Source organism: Arvicanthis niloticus, chromosome 1 (genome assembly GCF_011762505.2).
Source record: "Arvicanthis niloticus isolate mArvNil1 chromosome 1, mArvNil1.pat.X, whole genome shotgun sequence".
NCBI classification, from domain to species: domain Eukaryota; kingdom Metazoa; phylum Chordata; class Mammalia; order Rodentia; family Muridae; genus Arvicanthis; species Arvicanthis niloticus.
The window spans coordinates 61,646,162-61,668,760 of record NC_047658.1 but is presented as its reverse complement, the minus strand read 5'-3'; the positions used below and the strand labels follow the sequence as shown (position 1 = coordinate 61,668,760).

Genomic DNA, 22,599 nt, shown 5'->3' with positions numbered 1-22,599 from the left:
GACTAAAAGTAACCTGGGGAGGAAAGGTTTATTTTAGCAGGGTCTCAAAGACCTTTAGCAGGGTCAAAACCCAGAGGCAGATATTGATGCAGAGGCCAAGAAGAAGTGATGCCTGTTGCTGGCTATTAATGATTTTGCTCAGTCTAATTTTTTTTTATAGCACTCAGGATGACCAGCCCAGGGGTAGCAATGCCCACAGTGAGCTGGGCCCTGCCACATTAATCAAAAGTCAAGAAAATGCACCATAGCATTGCTCACAGACTAATCTAGAAGGGGAATTTTCCCAATTGAGGTTCCTTTTTCTAAAATGGTATTAGTGTGTGTTAAGTTGACATAAAACTAGGTAGTATACCTCATATTTATCTCCTACCCCAGTAATCCTCATTTTAACTTCATTATTTAATATGGTGTACATTACCCATACTGGTCCTTTAGCACTGATAATGTGACTCATGTAATTGAAGAGTTAAATTTACAATAGTATATTATCTTAATAACTAACAGACTTGTAGCTTTTTTTGAAAAACTTGCACCTAGAAACTAGTAGCACATAGCAGATGCTCATTAAGTATATCCAAAGTGTTGAATTGACTTGATTATTTTTTTTTTCCTATAAAAACATGCATGACTCAGTGGAAGAGGATGTGCCTGGTCCTGCAGTGACATGATGTGCCAGGGTGGGGTGATACTTAGGGGGGACCTTGACCTCTCAGAGGAAAATGGGAGGGGTGTGAGGGAGGCACTGTGTGAGGGAGAGACTGGGAGGAGGTGTAGTGCAATCCATAAATAAATAAATTAATAAAATATATAAATTATATAAATTTATATATTTTATATAATATATAAAATAAATAAATAAATTTATATATTTTATATAATATATAAAATAAATAAATAAATAAATTTATTTATAAATTAATTAATAAAATTCATAAATTTTTATTAATTAATAAAATTAATTATAAATAAATAAATTAATGAAAAAAAAAGAAACAAAAAATGCCCATGAATGTAAGGGTGAAAAATGGGAAGACCTGAAAAAGTCAGGGAAAAGTGGGTTCTGAAAGGAAAAAGATGAGGGGTCCAAACCAAGTAAGGGATTTCTGTCTTCCTAATAACACATATTAAGGTTTAATATGTAAACGTTCTATGCTTTTGTCAAATAGTTTTCAATTTAAGTAGTCTTGTCTGAGACCTTTGAGTCCTTTTATTATAAGCTCCCAGGTAATGGTCCTGCTGCTGCCCGTTCATAAACCACCCAAACCCTGCATGCACAACTAGATGTGGGTGTGCAGCTGGACAGCATAACTATTAGTCTTACCAGAAGTAGATATGCCTTCTGTATTCTTGTCACAACAGCTCAAGGTTAAGTTGTAGGAATATTTTATTTAATCAAAGGCATAGCCTCACCCTACTTCCTGGCTGTGATCAATGTTAATTAAACACCTACACATTAGCAGACTACTCATGAAACCCTCTACAAGGTCAATGTTAAACTACCTTTATTCAAACTGACACTGAGGCTTAGACATACAATAAGCCAAACACATATATTTAACTGGTGGCTCAGAACCCAGGTGTGCAAGAATAGAAAACCTGTCTATGTCACTATAGTCAGTGCTAAAAGCATGCAAGTTGAACAACATCAGCATTACGTGAGAGTCTGTCAGAAATTCTAACTTCCAAGCTGTGCTTTAAGGCTCCTGTACATAGCCTCCATCTTCCCAGTCTCCAGGTACTTCATGTGCATAGTACCATTTGATCCACCTCTTGCCTTCTAGAGTATGATGACAAGTTAAAGAGTAAGGGAATCTACCGATTTTGACAATTGAGAAATGCACTTAAATTGGCTAGGTTTGATATTGGAGCAGGTATTGATGGCCTTGCTTCGACTGATGAATTTTTCTTGCCTCACAGGCACAGTTTAGCCAAAATTAAGCTGCTTTCTGACAGGTATTTTTCATCTCTGAGCAATATTTCAGATAAAACCATCCACAATGTAAGTTTTAGTAGTGCTCACAGGAAGTAAGAAATAAGAAAACCTGTTTGCTGGGGAAAAATGTATAAACCTCATAAAACCCTTCCAAAAATGTTTTACCATTAGTAATAATTCTTAAGATGGTTCAAAGAAGTAAATGTTGTCTGTAAAGCTGTCTGCTTAGATTTAAACAGAAGCCTAAACCACAAGACTCTGGTATTGTACACAGTGATGTAAAGAAATCATTGCACAAGTGTCCATTCTCACAACTAAGGGCGTTGCTATCCCTTACTTCTATAATACCTCTTGTTCCTAAGAGAGCTTTTCCATCACCTTCTTGCTCCTGGTACCAGGCACTTGTGTCATTTATACCTTGATAACAGACACCTCCCAGTCTCAAACCCCCTCCCTAGCTCCCCAAATGAACCTTATTGCCTTATTGCCTTATGAAGTTATTGTAATGAACTCTACATTAGGACCAATACGAATGTTCATCTGCTTCAGAATCCAAGGTATGTTTACTTTTCCTCTCATCCACTTCTCTTCCTTCACTCATATTGTCCACTTTAGTTTACTTTTCCCATCACCATCTTGGTCTTGGCCCCAGAACTATGGCTCTCTTTGCATCCAATGACATGTCTGGCAAGTTTTTACTGTCCAATTTCTTTCCCAATGATTTTATATATATGACCTTCTTGAGCCAAGTTCAGGAGGTGATGACTTCTATGGGCCTTCTCATATTCTTTGTAATCTAATTCTTTTTACATTTTTTTAATTCTTTTCTACTGCTTCCCTCTTCTACATTATTGGAAGGCTTTCCCAAAGAACAAACGTCACCCCAATGGCCTTCTCTCCATCACCATTTCTCTTTATGTAAGCTACGTTTCTATTCTTCAAGGCCATAATATATTATGTTATGGTTTATGATCTATTACATATTTACTCATTCCTTTCCCTTGAATGCAATGATATAATTTGTTCTGGACCATAGGTTGTAAGTGTGTTCAACATGAATAAAGGCCCTACTAAGCTTGACTTGTGTTGACTCTAGTGTGTTCACCAATACTTTTGAATGGTATAGCAAGGGAAGTCACAATTCCATCTCCTGATACAGCCCACCTCCTGCTTCACAGATGAAGTAAGGATCAGATTATGTGCAGGAGAAAGAAATTCTCACTGTTGTATGCCACTGATCTTATGGCTGCTACACACCAAAAACTCTTGTGACAAGGGATCACAGTAAGTGGTAAGTGATGCTTTAGTGTCCAATGACTATGCTAAATTTACATGAAATATGGTACAGTTGCAGTAATTGATCTCTAAGCTACTGGCTGAGATTGATAGAAACAAGGCTTCTATTTCCCAGAGCACATTTCTAGAAAACTACCCACCTATCACTTGGACACAAGAGAAGTTTGGAGGAACACAAGACATTCTAGAATCTCTTCAATTAATTTTATTTTTAGAAAACAGAAGAGGCTCAACATTGAACACTGACGTGCATCCTGGAGGGATAAACAAGTCATCAGGGAAGAGTCCAGCATGAAGGACACAGAGAGCTTCCATACACTCTGGACTTCTAAGAACAGAATACTTTTGGGTGTTAGCATTAAAAGGCATAAGAAAATTGAAATTGAGTAAAATGCAGTAAATAGAGTTTTGACATAAGATATCTCTCTCCCCTCTGTCCCACTGAGTCTCTTTAAGAGATTTTAATGTTTATAGAAAGACCTACACACACATAAGGCTGGGTTGTGCACATGCAAAGTCATACCTGACCTTGAAATATATGACAGTATATGTAGTTAGGCTTTTAGGGAATACAGATATAAAAATTTTGTTGATAATAGGACTTTAATGTTCCATACCTTTTTCAAAAATCATGTTTCTAAATATCTTTTGTATCTTCACTTTTGTACCTTTGCATATATGCCAAGAAGCCATTGTCATTAGAACCATTTATATATCAAAATGTAATTTATTTATCAGCAAAATTAGTACATTTATATATAAGGAAATTATTTTCGAAGAGAACTTCAAAATACAAGCTGAAGCTTGTCATTCAGGTAATATTTTTAAAGAAGGAAATGTTCTTATGCAACATGACTAAAATACCTCAGGGAACTCTGAAGTCATTTTTTCATTAAATAGAGCTGAAATTATGTGAACAAGTAGAACATGGGAAAGAAAGAGGCAAACAAAGTATAGAGCACTGGGGAATGAGAAAATAGAAAATAGACTCCAAAAGGAACAGTGCATTCTTCAAGGTTACCTACCAAGTGCATTAGGGAAGGTGGGTGCATAGAGCCTATATCAACAGCCAAAGATAACTACAGTAATGGCTGCACACTAAAACTGCAATTTTCAATAAACATCTCATTCAGATAGTTACTTTATCTGGAAGAAGATATTCATATTTATCAGTTTCTCTCAGAGTTTAGCCAAGTGTTGCTGTATAAATCAGTATTTTTTTTTTTTAAAAAATCACACACATTTTTACTAATGAGAAGTTAAACAACCATGATTTCATTTTCATATATAAAACCTGATTTAATTTTCTTAACATTCTCTGAGGTCACTATTATAATTTATGTCTTATGGATTCATACAGCTCCAGAAAGATTAAGTGGGTTGCTTAGAAACACACCACCATGGAAATTGGTATGTTTTCATCATTCTGAGCTGTTTGGCGTCCCCTTCTATAGACCTGACACTTAAAAGAATCAAAAGGAGGTTTTTACTTAGTGAAAAAAATATGATTAATCAGAAAAAGAAAGATTTAGGCATATTTAAAAATAGGTACCCAATAAGTTGAGGTACCCAAATAAGTTGACATTTAAGAGCATAAGAGCAACTCAGCTAATTGGTTATATGTGGCTGCTTTTACTAGATAATCAATTGGGACATCGGTTGAGCAGGTCTGTATAAGATCTTTATTTAGATCCTATTGATAAGCCTTTTTTACATGCCAGCACCTCACAGTGAAACCAGGAGAACTTCAATAAAAATCTTGGAAATACTATTGATTCACTACAAGAAGTAGTTCTATTTGTCAGACCAAGCCTCTGTGATCCATGTCTACCTCTACAAAGCAGTGTCTGTGTTAATGTTAATTGTCAACTTGAAACAGCTTAGAGTCATGTGAGGGAGTCTCAATTGAAGGAATGCCCAGATCAGACTGGTGTGTAGGCAGGTCTGTGAGGGATTGTCTTGACTGATGTGGAAGGCCCCAGCTCACAGTAAGCAGTGACAACCCTAGGCAAGTAGACCTGAACTGTATAAGAAAGCTATCTTAGCATGATCCAAGGAGCCAATCAAAGAGCCAACCAACCAACAGCATTCTTCTGTGGTTTCTAACTCAAGTTCCTGACTTGACTTCATTCCTTCCCAGAATTCTTTCAATGGTGGACTGTAACCTGAAAGTATAAGCCCAATAAACTCTCTCATCCTCTCATCTCGTCCTGCCTTTGGTAAGTGTCTTATCTCAGCAACAGAAAGGCAACTGGAACATATTATTTTTCTGCTTTGTCAACTGTCTTATGCCAAACAGATTTGTTTAGAATACTGAATTCCTTGGGTCCCAATCCTGAGAAAAGTAGGGCTTCAGTAGCAAGCTCTTGCTAGCAAAACTCCAAGCAGCAATAGGGTATGTAAGCAAGCTTTGTTCTTAAGTAGAGAGGCTGACTAGGAGGGAGGTGGCAGAGAGACACAAAGGGCATCAAGAAAGGGACTGGAAAACCTTTAGGCAATAGTCAGGATACTTAGGGTTATTTCTTGCTCTACTTACTGCACAAAATACTTCAATGAGTTACTTACCTCCTTAAGACTCAATTTTTCAGTATCCCCCAAAGGGGAAGGAGCTATAGTTCCCTATTGGTTTTGTTTTGGTTTTTAAATTATTTTATGTATTTACATTTCAAATGTTGTCCCCCTTCCAGGTCACCCCCCCCATGAGCCCTCCAGCCCACATTCCATAAGTTGCCTCCCTTCCTGGTCCCTCCTGTGGTTAATCATCCCATTCCCCCTGCCCTGTCATGCCTCTGAAAGGGTGCTCCCCAACTCACCACCTACCCGCATCTCACTTCAAGCATCCCTCTTCCCTGGGACATCCAGTTTCTATAGGATTAAGCTCTTCCTGGGAGCTTAGACAAGGCAGTTCTCTTCTAACCATGTGCATGAGGGGATAGACTGGCCTGTGCATGCTCATTGGTCAGTGGTCTAGTCTCTGAGAGCTCCTAGGGGTTCAGGTTTGTTGACACTGTTGGTCTTCCTATGGGGTTGCCTTCCCCTTCAGTTTCTTCAATCCTTCTCCTAACTCTTCCGTAGGTGTCCCTTCCAATGTGTGGATGTGAACACCTGCATCTAGCTCAATCAGCTGCTGTTAGAGCCTCTCAGAGGATACCCATGCTAGGCTCCTGTCTGCAAGCATAATATAGCATCAGTAATAGTGTCAGGGTGTGCACACATGGAGTAGATCTCAAGTTGGGTCAGTCACTGGGTGGCCTTTCTTTCAGTCTCTGCTCCATTTTTGTCCCTGCATTTCCTTTAGAATAACTTTGGATCAAAAATTTTGAAGATGGGTAGGTGGTCCCCTACCTCAACTGGAGGCCATGTCTGTCTACTGGAGGTGGTCTCTTCAGTTTCCATCTCCCCACTGTTGGGCATTTTGGCTAATGTCATCATTCTTGAGACCTGGTAGCCTCTGCCATCCCAGGTCTCTGAGATTTTCTAGATGTTCCCTCTGTCCCCCACCCAGTATTGCTGCATATTTAGATTCACTCTCCTGGCCCTCTGGGCATGTCTCCTGTAAAAGAAACTTTACTGAAGCTTAAAACATGCATTAAACCTCACACAATTTGTTTCAATTTATAAAATATAAAATTAATAGATTATTCTTCACAAAGTTGTTAGGATTAATAAATTATACCCATTTGTTAAATACTTAAAACAATGTTAATCATTCAGAAAAGAAGGTAGGATGAATGATTGAAATGTAGCAGACATCAAGGGACTTTAATATATTACTTGTTTAATTCTACAGAGCCATTAACATTGCATAGCTTACTTGATTCATGTTAGAGAGTTTAAGCATGTTCCCCCTCTAGTCTTTAAGATTTATGAGATGCTAGTTCAAAACTTCAGGTGATGCAGCATGAAACCAAGACTGTTTTTATTTCTGTCCTGACCCTGTGTTCTGGTTTAGTCAGTTGTTCTGTAATCAAGTCCTAGCACTGTATTCTAGCTCTGGAATGTTGCTCCCTGTGTCTCAGTACTGGCTTGCAGAACCTGAATGGGACCTCCAGTTCTGTGAAGTATGTATTTCTAAAATGGCAGCTCATGGATGAGACATGCTTTATTTGGAATTTGTTGTTTGAATTTTGCAAAGTATTATTCGTTATCTGTAGGAATTGTAAATGTTTACATAAAGATGTATGTTTTTGATCTTGAAACATTACATGATTTATCAAAATGGCCTCAAGTAGCTGCTGTCCCCTTTAAAGCTATATGATTTGTATTTTTCAAAGTTCTCTGTTTTGTCTCTGTCTGGGATTTGCTTGGTGCCTCTGAGAACATCTGGTGAGAGCAAATACCTGCCATGTGGCAAATATAAGGACTTCACATGCTTTACTCACATAAAGGTTAGGAATCTCTTGTCATGGATCCCACTGACCTTTCTTACCTGCTCCACACCATCTCTCTGAAGGGATATGTGGTTGTTGTATGGTCGCTGGTCACTATCAAGCATCTCAAAACACTCACAGACATCCATAATGGCAGGCATTCTCCCACAACTTAACATATTGTCAGTCTCTAGAACTAGAGTCTAGCCTCAAATTTTTGACCACCATAATGATTATGTTCAGTGTTCCAGGCTGGTAGTGTACCCCATCATGTAATTTCATGCTCCGTGGTGCTCTTAGTATTTCATAGTCCACACATTCACAAATTTGCATATTTTTATCACATGGAAAATTTATCTGTAAAATTTTCCCTCCAGTTCTTATTAGGAGCCCCAAAGAGTCTATCAGACATTTATTTATCAACTAGGTTCCAGGCTGTGCAACAGACATTTATCTAAATCTTCACTTAGTCAGAAAAACAATATTTGCCATGTCTACCACTAGCACTCCTTTCAGGAAAACACCTAGCATGCAAACAATATTTTAATACACTTGCCTATGCTTTTTCCTCTTGTGACTGGCCACTATACAATATACAAACAAAAGAGTCCATGACTAAGCCAAGGTTCAGGAAACAACAAAAGAAAATTCCCAAAACCAATTATGCATATCATTTTATCAGATTATCCTAACTGAAGAGAACTAATTGCACAGTAACTGTTAAATTTGGTTAATTGTGTATCACCAGACTTTTAAAATGAAGTCTTAATAAAAAGGTTACTTACATAAGGAATAGTGTCCAAAGTGTCTGTGTTGACAATTATAGGAGCAGGGCTAGCCTAAAGAAAAGAAAGAAAGAAACAAACAAAAAGATAAGTAACCAATAATCTCTTCAGAGACCAATTCTGTTACCTTATTTAACAAAGATCACCACAAGCATTTTCCAAGGTCTGGTACCTGCACTGAGTGGGTGTTGGCTACCGTAATAAGAAGGTTGTGTTTTCACACTTCCCTTCACTTCAAGTACTTCTTCCCAATGCTTAAAGTAAATTAAACATTCATAGAAATCATATCAATTTTATCTTAAAATTTAAACAAACCTAGGGTTTGTGCTAAGTGGTAGAGATTTATATTAAATCAAATCAGAGTTTAAATGTGTGCCACTCTTTATAAAATGAGTTTGCTGAAGAAATTTGATTTTTTCTTAAGTAAGTACAATAAAATCTTAGCTAATATTTAAGTCAGTATATAACAGTATGTTTACCTGATGAAATAAATGTATCTAGTATATATGTTACATCATCCTTTTACAGTTATGTATATATGATCATGAACATTAGACAAAATTTAAAAATCAGAGATGACAGAAAATCATATTTGATATGGTAAGCTTCCATTTCTAAAAATGATTTGTCTAGTTTCCAATAATTCCCTTCAAAGTTGAATAGGAACCCATGGAAGACTGAAACAGACATGATGAAGCATAGGCATTAGAAAATAAGAGATGGCAATCTATTTGCATCATCAATCTGACTTCATGAATATTGAGTAGATCTAATTTTATTTTCAAGTTTCTAGAACTTTCACATCAACCTTTCCTTCATTCCCCAAAGAATCTTTAATTTCTATCCCAAATTGCAGATTTCATTTAGATAGGGGAAAGACTCTCATCATGATTAATTGAGAGCTGTCCTATGTGGTGCAGTGTCTTGGCAAGTGCTCAACATTTGGGACATTTCATTAGCCTTGCCCTCTGGAGTTAACAGAGTTAACAGCTCTGTAAAGTCAGTCTGTGTGAATAGAATCCTAATCAAAAGACTCACAGTATTCCAATAGGTTTTAGGTGGCAAAACTTTGTTTCTTAACTCAAAAGACCAGAAATAATGAACATAACTTAATGTCCATATTTATATAGCAGGTCAACCTGATACTCTTAGTATGTTATTAGTTATCATAAGTACCCTGTAGGTGATAGAGAATTTGTAGAAAGGTAGATCACACATACCCAAACCTAAAAATATTTTCTATAAAGAGAATTTTGGAATGTGGAACAGCTTTTGAGTCAGAAGACATGGGCTCAAAGTTGGTACAGCAACTTATCAACAAAATACTTTGAGGACTAGAAAGCTTCTTGGTGTTATAACCCTGTAATAAGACCCCCTGACTCATTTACCTCTAGGGAGTGGGAATAACAGTGATCATGTTTAAAAATGTTAAATATCAAGGGAGAATATGCATTTGAATGTACCTTAGAAACTACATTTTAGGATTAATGTTAAGTATTTCTAAATGTTCCTAATGATAGACTACTATCAATATAAACATTCACACATATATAATGTTTGGTGATCTATTTAGACTTCAGAGATCTCAGTGCTATGCTAGTAATAATAATGTCACTGTTTGTTACCCATACAAACAGACACAAAGACACACACACACACACATATATATACATATATATATACATATGTATTTTATATATAATTATATAATATATATATGTATATATAATTAGTGTATATGATATAGACAATACATTCTCATTTAATCACCAGAAAGCTATACTGATAAGACACTATCACTATAGCCATGTAAAGATGAGAAAATTGAAGTTCAGGAAAAATGATGAAAACTGAAATCTAAATATTGTTTTTTAGGGGTATCAAAATTCATAGTTTTTATACTAAGCAGCTACACAATCCTAGTATCTTGGATCTATCAGCCTATCTATCTATCTATCTATCTATCTATCTATCTATCTATCTATCTATATTTATTTATCTCTTTATTATCTATTATTTACCCTCTATCTAACTTTAATCTATGCATCTGTTTGTTTGTCCATTCATATGTCTATTTTATATTGTAGTTCTCATTTAATGACTCTATCCTTTCGGTTTTTGTCCCTGAAGAAGCCTATATATCTTATCTTTAAATCAATTAAAAAATGCCTTTATATTACAGTTGGTCTTCATTATCAAGCATAGCATTTTTCACTAAATTTAAATTGAATTGGTCTTAAACTTTTTTTTTTCTTATAGGTTATATTTTATGTTACATGAATAAATTTATGAGCCCATTTCCTATGCAATGCTATCTATAACTTTCTGTTTGTGCTATTTTCCTTTTTCCATATGTAAATTTTGTCATTGCAACAAGATTCTATATTTTAAAATTAGCAGAGATTATATACTTCTCTAGAATTCTCCATTTGAATTGTATATACAGAAGAAAAGAAGAATTTTATAATGGTTATTATTGTGTAATGCTGAGTATCAAAACCATGGCTTTGCCCATAGTTATTTTCTCTACCTTTAGGCTAGATCCTCAGCCCTTCTTAGGAATTACTGACTAAATCTAACTATAAAGTACAGATTAGGGTTCAATGAAAGCATTTTATATCCTTATAAACTTGACCAAACATCTGCAAAGTACTTATATATCCCCATGTATATGTCTGAGTTACTCATATATAATTTGTTCATTCTGGCTTCTGTTTTCCTGTTGATTTTTGCAAGGGTCAGAAGTCAAGCCTAGATGGATCTGGTTGGGTTTCTGAGTTTTAGAAATAGGTTCTCTTATTGCTTTGGTGGTTCTCTCTAAGTTTCTTTTCCATACTGCACCATATATACACCCTGGTTTCATAGTAGATATAGTTAATTGAACCCATCAATCAAACTGGTGACTCAAACTCCAGCCTCCCTTTCCCATATGTTTATTTCCATTCACTTGAAAGAGACTCAGAGCAAATCTGGAGAGGGAAAATTAATTTCCTTTTCACCAGAGGCTTTAAGGCTTTATGTTTATGTAAAGCCAGGCAGGCATTTGAATCTTTAAAGGATTAGGAAATGCAACCTTTCCTGGGTGACACAAACAGTAAAGGGCAAGTGGTTTTCCTTTACATCCCATTCTCTTCCATTGGAGGAAACCAAATGAAGTTAATCACAGAAAAGCAAGAAGCAGATGGAGAGAGAAGTACTTGTGAATTATGAGATGATGTTATTCATTCTTCCCAGCTTCCTTTCTGCCTCCGTGTTTCACAACCTACCCAAGTATTCTGAGATTATAGTGGCTACTTTGCTTTTGTTAACAAAGCATAATCTTCTGAACCCACCATTAAGAGAATCACATTAATAAGGAAGCGACCACATTGAAGGCACATTGAAAAGTTCACGATTACCTTAGTGGTTTTATTGCTGTGCTAAAACATCATGATCAAGGAAACTTGGGGAGGAAAGGGTTTATGTTGCTTACACTTCCATATCCTTGCTCATCATTACAAGAAGTCAGGACAGGAACATCAACAGGACAGGAACCTGGAAGCAAGAGCTGATGAGGAGGCCATGGATGAATTCTGCTTAATGGCTTGCTCCTTGTGGCTTATTCAGCCTGTCTTATGGAAACCAAGACCACTAACCTGGGATAGCCCCGCCCACAATGGGCTGGGTCATACCACCTCAATCACTAACTAAGAAAATGCCTTAAGTGCTTTCCTACAGCCCATTGTATAAAGGCATTTTCTCAGTTGAAGACCTCATTTATCTCCATTGACCATAGTTTGTGTCAGGTTGACATAAAATCTTGCTAGCATAGTGATGCTCACCCTTGATGCTGCCCATTTATTTCTGGATGTTTCTTAACTATAAGTTCTGTGAAATATTTCTGGTGAAAGCAAGCATGTTGTTTTAAACTACCCACAGAAAAGAAGTCTCCTCAAATAAGGTTTTAGTAGGATGTACAGTGTCTGAATGCCACAGGCATGTACTGGGGAACTCATGCCTAGAAGTGCAAGGTGGATAAGGTTAAAGACTGAATCCAGGCCCATTTCTAAAATTTTAGAAGCAACACAGGAAACAGAAGAGCCAACTAGTCCATCAACCAGATTCCATGAGATAACAGTAAAGTTTCAGTGTAAGAAACTGTACAATGGTTTCAACCTTGCCAGATCATGAAAATTGAAAGCAAGTGTCACCAATGGATCAATTTAAGAAGGAGACAAAATATGACAGGAGGAGATGAGCAGATGTTAGGGCTTGGCATCTTGACTGTCTTCTCAGTCTTTCAGGATGAGACTTTTGAGTGAGTACTGAAAAGGTTATGGTCCCTAACAATGACCTAGGAGAGAAAGAGATGGGGGGTCAAAAATTTCCCTGGAAACTATAAACCTCTGAACTATAAGTGAATTAACATCTGGCTTTCACTGGCTCTTGCTAGATACCATTAACCAACCTTTAGTTTTACAATCCACGGAGAGGCTCTATGCAGGGTGAACTTAAGTTGAACTATAGTTTGATCCTAGAGAGGAAAGTAGCATGTTTGGGATTATCACCCATACATTTTGTCAGGTCTGAAATAAGACCAGTATTGAGGACTGGATTGGATATGCCAAGATCCCTGTGTTTTGTGTTAGGTTTTTGCTCACCCCTTCTATTACTAAACTGGCCTTATATGAAAACAAGAATGGTGTAAAAGAGAAATCATTTCTCTTTTCCCCAAACTGTATTCTTATTTTCCTTTGAAATGAAAACTTTTGTTTCCTTTTCCTTATTTCAGTCAGTTTGCTGTTTTGGGTCCATACATCCCTGGATCCTCTCAGGTATCTATTCTCAGATGAAGGAATTACTTTGAAAACTACAAGTAGGTTCAAGGTAAGAATGGAAATTAGTTGAAGACTTCCAATACCACCACTTAGTAATATCTAGCTTCCTGATTTAAAGGGCTGGGTGGCTACCTATTACGCATGCACTAGTGTGTCAGCTACTTCATATGAATTAGCTTATTGTGATAATATGAGAAAGGAAAAATTACCTGTAATTTACAGGTAGGAAAACAAGAGAATTTTAAAGCTGAAATCGGGAATGTTTATCTTCTCTCTTTACTTTTACAAACAGGGTAATAGAGAAGGAAAAGTGGCATGCTTCATATTTCTTAATTACTCAAAATAAGAACTGAGGCTACAATAGTATTATGAATCAGTGATAATGATTCTTTAACATGAATTGATGCATTTAATTTTTGCTCTATTCAAAATAAATGGTATTTCATTACTGAAAAGAAACAGAAAAGTAGAGAAAGGCAGAGTCAGGGGTCAGGAAGGGCAGGCAGGAGAAAGGAAGGGGAAGGAAAGGGAAGAGGAGGAGAGGGGAGGGCAAAGACAGGGAAGGGAAAGGAGGAGAGGGAACAAGAGTGGGAACTGAGGGGACAGGAAGTTAAGGCTTGGTGGAGTAAGGGAAATGGGGGGGGGGAGGAAGAAAACAGAAAGGAGAGGTGTGGGTGAGGTGGAGGAGAACAGGAGGAGGAAATGATTGGAGCCAAAGCTGAGAAACTCATTTGCTTAAGGTCATAGTTCTAAAATCCATGAGAAGTGTTGCTCCCCAGGGCATAAACCAATTTCTAATTGATCTGTTGAATTTGAAGTAAGCAGAGTGAAATGATTCTTTTTTTTTTTTCTCCTTTCCCTTTTCCTTTTTATTTATCTATTTTTTTTTTCTTTCCTGGCCTGGAAAATTAGGAGTTTCTCTTTCAAACTCTGAAGAGAAGTTTCTCTTTGTACTGACTGAGATTCAATTTCCCAATTCTCACAAGGTTTCTAGGTCCCCTAATCTACTGCAAACTTCTGCTTTAAAAAAAAAAAATGGGACAGTGCTATTTTCTAGTTAACCTATTTCTTAAAAAGTGATGTGGAAAAATAATGCATGTGAAACCCTATAAATAGAACATTATGTTGACACTGGATTTAGATTTTGCTCTTTAAAATACTGTCTCACATTCCCTTCTCCACAATACCAACCAGGTAAGTGCAGTGCTCTCTAACCCAGCTATACTAGTAGCTAGCACTACTAAATTCACCAATGGGTTCTTTTCACCTTATTTATGCTCAATCTGCAGTGACCAGAGCATGCTTCTCATAGCAAAGGACACAGAAGAAGAGCAGGTAAGAAAGCAACACAAATGCATAAGGGTTTAACAAGTTGGACTTCACTATAGGCTAATGGTGAGGAAGACAAGATCTTGGATCTTACTCTCCTTAACCAAACCAAACCAAACCAAACCAAACCAAACCAAACCAAACCAAACCAAACCAAACCAAACCAAACCAAACCAAAATTTTATACGTGGCAATTTAACTCCTTTATCATCAGCCTAGCTCAAAAAATAGGAACACTGAATAGCAGATTTATGTTTTACACTTGAACAAATTCAACTTTGAAACAACTCCTTTTGAACCTTTTCCTTTCTCTCTCTCTCTCTCTCTCTCTCTCTCTCTCTCTTTCTTTCTTTCTTTCTTTCTTTCTTTCTTTCTTTCTTTCTTTCTTGGAAACAAGTTCTTGGTATATAGACCAGGCTGTCTTAAAACTCACGATTGTACAGCTTTATATTCCTGAGTGCAATGAACTTTCTTAATGATAAAATAGAACATCCTAATGGATTTTTAAAAATGGTGTGAAGTCGCCTCTTTAAAGTTCAACTGGGAACTGAACAATGTCAAACTTGTTGATCTTTTTCGAAAAACAGTAACTCTTAGCCATTCACTATACAGGACTAGTTTCTTAACCCTGTAGAGACTGGATGAGAAGATAGAAGTCTGTTCTACTCAACAAATTTCTTCATCAATATCAGAATTAGTATTTCAGCCCTTTAGATTTAAGCTTTTCCATAGACAGTTGATCCGCTCACATCAGGACATCCATGCTTTGGTTATAGCTCAGTAATGGAGTATTTACCCTATCATATGTGAAACCTGGGCTTAGATCCTCAGCATTGCAAATAAAGTAGCATACATGAAAATGGAATGCTTTGCAGAAAAATGAATAATACTCTAAATGATAATACTCTAAATACTCTAAAATGATAATACTCTAAAGAACTAAATTAGTTGTCTCTTTCCCCCTCATGCAGACAGCAGAATGAAGTCTGAAGATTAGACACAGGAAAAAAAAACAGCAAATCAAACTTTTTTTTTTTAATGTTTCCATTTGATTTAGTGCTACTTGGATTAGACTGGTCAGTTAGCTTTGGAGAATCCAGACCCTGCATTGTCTCCTCATTTTCTTGGTATTTAGTACAAAAGCTAGAATAAATGACTAATGAAAAGTTGGTCTTTAGATCAATACTAAACCCAAGGTGATAATTATTTCAAACACCAGTGTCATGTCTCATACCATATATGAAGTGTTCATACATATTTTTTCTTTGTTTTCTTTTTTTCCAATCTGCTTTTATACCATTTTAATTACATGCAAGTATTAAGGTCATATCTAGGTTGATGAACTAGCAAAACAATAGATGCAAATAGTCAAGGAACAAACAAGACAAGAAACACAAATAGTCAAAGAACAAGCAAGGCAATAAACTAAGTCCTGTGATCATTCCTGTGATCATTGTTTCTAAGGACTTATCAGGATGACCAAAATATATTAGCCAACTTCCCTGTCCTAGCCCAATGCCATTTTAATGTCTGAAGCCTACTTCTTTGTTTTAGCCTAAGATTTAGATTCCTGCCTGAAATTACTTCTTTGTTCTAGCCTAAGATTTATTTGCATAGGAAGAAGGAATTGAAAATATTGATAGACCAAGTTTCCACTGTGCCAGGAAACAAAGGCAAGATTTTGTTGTGTATTATTGTTTATTCCTTATGTAAACCCAGGGAGAATGACAGTTTTTTCTTGTCTGTAGATAAATAAACAGACACTAATGGTGATTCCATGGACTTGTCAAATTTAGACATCTAGAGTGAGCCTAAACCAGATCTCAAACCCAAGTCTTCTGATCCTTAAGTCCCTTCTCTTTATTAGCCATAATACCTCAAACCTCAATTCATGGTGATAAAGAACATCTCTATTTACAGAAATGCTCTGACAAGATACCAGAGAAAATGGATCCACACACTCAGATTTCAGATATGGTTCGGACAGTGTGGCACTTGCCATGAGAACCATACCTACTGAAATCACTGATTCATTCTGTAAGTTTCCTAAGAGATGCAAACTTTGTGACTCTATTATTCAGATTGCCTTTCCTCATAGTCTTTCCTTCCATGTGACAGGAGTCACTCCTACAAGAACATACTTGTGCATGTCTATATAGTACCTTTGCTTTTCTGTCTTCCTTTTTCTATACTCTAAGTCAGTTGTGGTCTCTATTCTTATGAACTTAACCAAATTCTTTATTCCAGAAGAACAATCTAATATTCAAAGTTTTGTTTGAGCTTCTCCCTCTTAGCATATTAAGACTACCCCACCCCTGACACCTATAAAGCTCTCATTACTTATATGATTTCAGTTCACACTAGGTTATAAATATTTATGAAAACAAGTTGTGTGAAAGCACTATGACCTCATATTCTAGATAAGCAGTTCTATTCTATTTTGTTTTTGGACACTCTCAAAAACACTATGGCCAGCCAGGCAGTGTTGTCACATGCCTTTAATCCCAGCACTTGGGAGGCAGAGGCAGGAGGATTTCTGAGTTCAAGGCCATCCTGGCCTACAGAGTGAGTTCCAGGACAGCCAGGGCTATATAGAGAAACCCTGTCTCAAAAAACCAGCCAACCAACCAACCAACCAACCAACCAACCAACCAACCAAACAAACAAACAAAAACCCACCATGGCCAAAAGCAACTAGAGGGGGAAATGTTTATTTCCTATTATAGGTTAGGGTGGATCATGGAGGGAAGCCAGGGGAGGAGCTCAAGCAAGACCTGTATAAGAGACCACAGAGCAATGTTGTTTTCTGTTTCTCCAAGGCTCACATTCAGCTACCTTTCTTTTTCTTTTTTCTTTTTTTTTAAATTCGATATTTTATTTATTTGCATTTCAGATGTTATCCCCTTTCCCCATTCTCCCCCCACATTAATCCCCTGACTAGAACCCTCCTGTATCAGTTAACGTTCATCAAGATAAAGCTCCATAGACAAAAAGCTCCACAGACCAAAGGCTAATCTAATGCAGGCATGTCCTTAAAGGATATTCCCTCTTCTCACTACGTCCAGCTGATTACCAAGCTTAGCCATCACTAGTTTTTCTGCTTAAAAGGCTTTGATGACACAGATGTTCATATATCCAACATATAATTTCTTCTCAAAAATTTAAGAATTTTTGTGTGGTTAAACCCCAATGTTTCACTACATTTCATTGCTACCCTATTTGTAGAAAGGACAATGACTTCCTTCTGTAGAAGGCTCTTGCACTACACTAATGGACTCCCTTCTGTAGTATTATAAATTATGGTATATCCATCAAGGGGAACTCTCTGCAGAATGTCTGTGGTTCTCAGAGCATACACAGGCATTCTGAGCTCACGTTTTTGTATCCTCATTATCACCTGAAGAATTATGTCCTCAATTTATACGGCTTTTGAAGATGAGCTGATAAGATAGTAGCCTCTGACACAATGTGTCCAAAGTCACTACACTAATAACTAGTAGAGATAAAGAGTGCTCATCTTGACTCAAAATCTATTGGTAGGTAGCTGCTGGCCGCACTGCACAAAGTTAGGATCCTTCCATACATTTTATAAGAGTTTGAAGATTTTGGAGAAACATGGTATTTGGAAGAAAGGTGGGGACCCCAAAATCATGGACAAAGAAAGCTGACTCCAGCAGTTTTAACCCAAGATCCAACTCAAACTAAACACATTTCATATCTTATGATTTATCTTAACAATGAATATATTTTTCTTCTATTTTACTCCATAACTACCTGTTTTTGATACAAAAGTATTTCAAGTTATTTATAATAAGGTCAATATGATATCTCCAGTATTTACTTCCTGGCTATCAAAAGCCAAATACCATATCTACCTGGCAATGATCATGATGAAGGTAAGGAATTATGTCCCTAGTATGACAATGACAAGAACCATATCCTGGAGATAGCACATTTGACACCAACAGCTTTCATAACTAGGAATATAAAGGTAATTCAGTGAACCTGCATTTGTCTCTCTAGTTGGAGTAAAGTGTACAATGGCTGACCTCTAAGAGTGCATCTCATCAGGATATGATTTGATTCATCATAAATTTTACCCTAGTAGGAAGCACTGTGGAGTGGAGAGAGGGGCTGGTGCTGGATGTACAGTTTTTCTTGAGAGGGACAAGACTCACTCTGCTATTACCATCCTGATACATGATTTTAAGAAAGACAAGCTGAAATGAAAGACAAAAGTCAAATGAGATAAGGGTGAATGATATAAATAGGTGTCTAATGAATTGGCAAATGGGTGAGGTGTTGTTGAATGAATGTTCTTTAAACTTTGATTCCTCATCCTCTTATTCTGTTTTTATAGTCTATCTATTTCCCTTGTAAACTGGTTAACTGTGGCCTCAAGAATATAATATAGAAAGGCTGGGGATCTACTTCAGTAGGAGAGCACTTCTCTAGTAGTCACCAGGTCCTGGGTCCTATTCCTAACACTGGCAATAGACACAAACAAAATCAGAAGTGAAGGCACCTTTCTTAAAGAAATTGAAGTGTTCTAAACATATTAAGGGAAGCAGAGACTTACCCTGAGTTCTTTATTTTTGTCTCACTTTTCTCCATGTTTCCTAAGTCCTAATTCCAGGAAAATAAATCCACTGTCTTTCTTTTTCTTCTACTAATCACAGTTTAATCCTAAATCGTGTATTGCTTAAAACATAGATAAAAGTCATGGAGAAAGTCATAAAACATTTCACACCTACGATAAATCTTTTGTGTGAGAGGAAGTGATAGGAGGAATGACAGGAGTTGTTCTTATGTTCACTGCTGTGCAGTTGTCACTGGTTGTGATGTGTGCAAGCCTATGGTGGGTCTGCAAGCCTTGTCTTTGAAAGTCAGCACTTGGTTTGGGTGACAAAAGAAACAAGGTAGAAAATTGTTTGTTTGTTTGTTTTTTTTCATCTTAAAATTGTGATAATGCTAAACACTTAACAATCTATCCCATCTCCATTTCTCCTCAAGATTATTCCCTGCTTGGAATCTGTTTCAATCAAGAAAATCACTGAGGATATATAAGGGGAAAAAACAATGGTATTTAGAAAACAGAGGTTTGCTAGATGCTGCTGGCATTTGTTGGTAGCAGAGAAGATATTGTGCAGATGTCCTTGTACATTGTCATTAAATAAGCAATGGACTCTTTGTTCTTCAAGCCAAGAGACTATAAATCTCTAGATCTGAAATGCCAACCAGTTCCTGGTCTTGCAGCTGCCTTAGCTTCCTAGGGCAGGAGTATGATTTTTCTGGCTTTACTGTTTTGAACAGACTTTCTAATGGTCAGTTATCCTGTATTTAATGCAAGAGTTTTTGCTTGTTCAACTCACCTAGTAGTACAGGCACAGTATTCAACAATGTTCCAGAGTGAAATGAAGGAATATTGGAGCCAAGAATATAGCTTAATTGGTGAAGTGCTTGCTGTGCAAGCACAAGGAACCGAGTTTGATGCCCAGTGCTCTTATAAAATATCAGGAGCAATGGCACATACTTGTAGTTCCTAAGATGGGAGAGTAGAGACAGGGAAATCTCCAGGACTCACATCTAGTCATCCTAACAGAATGAGGGAGTACCAGACCAGTGAGAAACCCAGACTCAAAACCAAAGTGGGTAGTACCGTGAGAAATCATGCCTGAGGTCAACCTCATACCTTCACATTCATTTACACACACACACACACACACACACACACACACACACACACACACACACACGAGAGAGAGAGAGAGAGAGAGAGAGAGAGAGAGAGAGAGAGAGAGAGAGGACAGAGATGACATACAGAGAGAGACAGATACAGAGATGACATACAGAGAGAGACAGAGACAGATACAGAGACAGAGAGAAACTGTCAGAAGTTAGAAGTGAATGATAGTTTTCAGGCTAAAGTTTTATTTCCTCTGTACTCTGAGACATATGTGTTCATTGAAATAGCAGCCACACATACTAGAACCTCAATTGGTTTTACTTACAGTGGGTATTATTAACAAATCAGAAAAGGGAATAGTTTCTTTTTAATCGGATATTTGAAGATGTGCCTCTCATATCTCCTCTTTATCCACTCCTACTCAATAGGAAGTTTTGGACTGTTTGCTTTCATACCATAATGCATGGACTCCACAACTCTGCTCTCATCAGTAGCTTCTGGGATTGATGGAACTTGGTCATGTTACCTAACTCTCTAACTTACTTCAAAGTTCAGAGCAATTATTAAGAAGGATTAAATGATTTCTGATTTTAATTATAATTCCCATTTGAATATTGTTAAAGTGTCAATATAAATAGTTTCCAATAGGAATCATCAGGCAATAGTTGAAGACACCTCACCTTTATGTGCTGTTGTCAGATTGAATTAATCTTTCTGAAATGTCAAGTCATATTTAAATGGAAATGATATATTATTTAGTTGATCTCGCATACAATAAAAAGATGTTGAGATATTATATGAATGCACTATATAACTTGTGAGAGCAGACATTACATTGGGACAACACTCAAAGTTTCAACAGCATTTCTAAGAATGGGAGCAACTCTGACTAAGCACATTATTTGGTTAAGAATTATCCTGAGACTTTAACTCACATATCAGTAAATCACAAAGAACCCTACAACAGTAAGTATTTAGATTTATATAGGAAACAACTGAGGCTCGGAGTCTGCGTAAATCATCCAAGCTTTCAGGCTCAAGAGCAAAAATTAGACCCAGCAGAGATTAGGTCCCAAGCCTAGCCAAACCTCTGAATCAGATAAAGCAGTAAGCTAGACAGTCTAGTGGTGTTTGATCTATTGAAATATTTCTGGTTTTAGCCATTTTATCTTTCTGCAATGAAAACTAATTGACTTTATAGTTTTTGAAAGTTGTAGTCAGAAGGACAGTGTAAGGAAGATACATCTAGCTGTAGCAGCAACAAGTCCACTAACGGCAGTGGTAAAGTAAATTTTTGGTTTCTATACAAGTTAAAAATGAGAAACGTCTGTAATCCCAGCACCTACTCTGAAGCAAGAAGATTTTAAATTAAGGCCAGCCTAGGTGCCATGAGGAGACATAATCTCAAACAGAGAAGATGGAATTGCTTATGCCAGCCCTTCCAAAAGCAATAAAAAGCTGAGGGGTTGTGGTTCTTACACACAGTACCTGGAACTAACTGAATGAATTCTAGCCCATGTTTCTAATTGTATTCTGTTTATTATATCTGTTTAAGATATGGGCAGGTTTCACAAAACATAGGGAAATGTGACTAGCCTACGTGGCTGGAAATAATATATTCTAAATAGTCATTTGTACTACTTTCTTTGGCTATGAGGTTATTGAAAGAAAGAAATTGACAAAATTGAATCTTCTTCCAGGAGAAGTCTGAAGCCCTTCGGGTACCAAAAAAAAAAAAAAAAAGTTGGATAAATATTTGCATTTTAATTTGTCAATTGATCTTATAGAACACATTAACTTTGCAGGAAGCACTTGGATTTGAGACAGTGGTGAGCAGAGGACCAAACCTAACTTAGACTGTATCATTATGTATACTTCTTCTTTCTCCTGTTTTCTATTGAAACCCTTCCTTCCAGTCAGAAAGATTAACATTAATGTTTCTAAACATTAGAAAGATAGATGATAGATGAGATAAACAGTTTGGTAGTTAGATAGATAGATAGATAGATAGATAGATAGATAGATAGATAGATAGATAGATAGATAGATTGTGTGTGTGTGTGTGTGTGTGTGTGTGTATTAGAACTTGCCATTAGAACTCTGACCTTTTCTTAGTGTGTCCACCTTGAACAAATCTTTTTTTCTTTCTGCATTTTATTATTAACAAAGACAAATGCCATTGCTTTTTAGCATTTTCCTACTTAAAAATATTTAACTGAAGTCTTAGACATTAATAGTACACTATTACAATACCGGCTCTAGATAGAATTTATATACATTGTTTTAAATTCTTTTTTGCTACTAGAGCAAACTTTTATTGTTATCTCTTGACAACTTATGTATTAATTTTTCCCATAACAAATACTTTGGAGTTCTGATTTTG

General features: G+C 36.7%; 1 protein-coding gene across 24 annotated transcripts in view; it reads right to left on the bottom strand.

The window, feature by feature from the left end:
- Dlg2 (discs large MAGUK scaffold protein 2) overlaps positions 1–22,599 on the bottom strand; it is a 1,841,012-nt gene that overhangs the window by 644,880 nt on the left and 1,173,533 nt on the right. For all 24 annotated transcript variants that reach the window (XM_076937777.1, XM_076937790.1, XM_076937770.1 and 21 more), the window contains one exon: positions 8,385–8,438. In XM_076937777.1, coding sequence (XP_076793892.1) covers positions 8,385–8,438 — 54 coding nt within the window. The remainder of the gene's footprint in view (positions 1–8,384; positions 8,439–22,599) is intronic.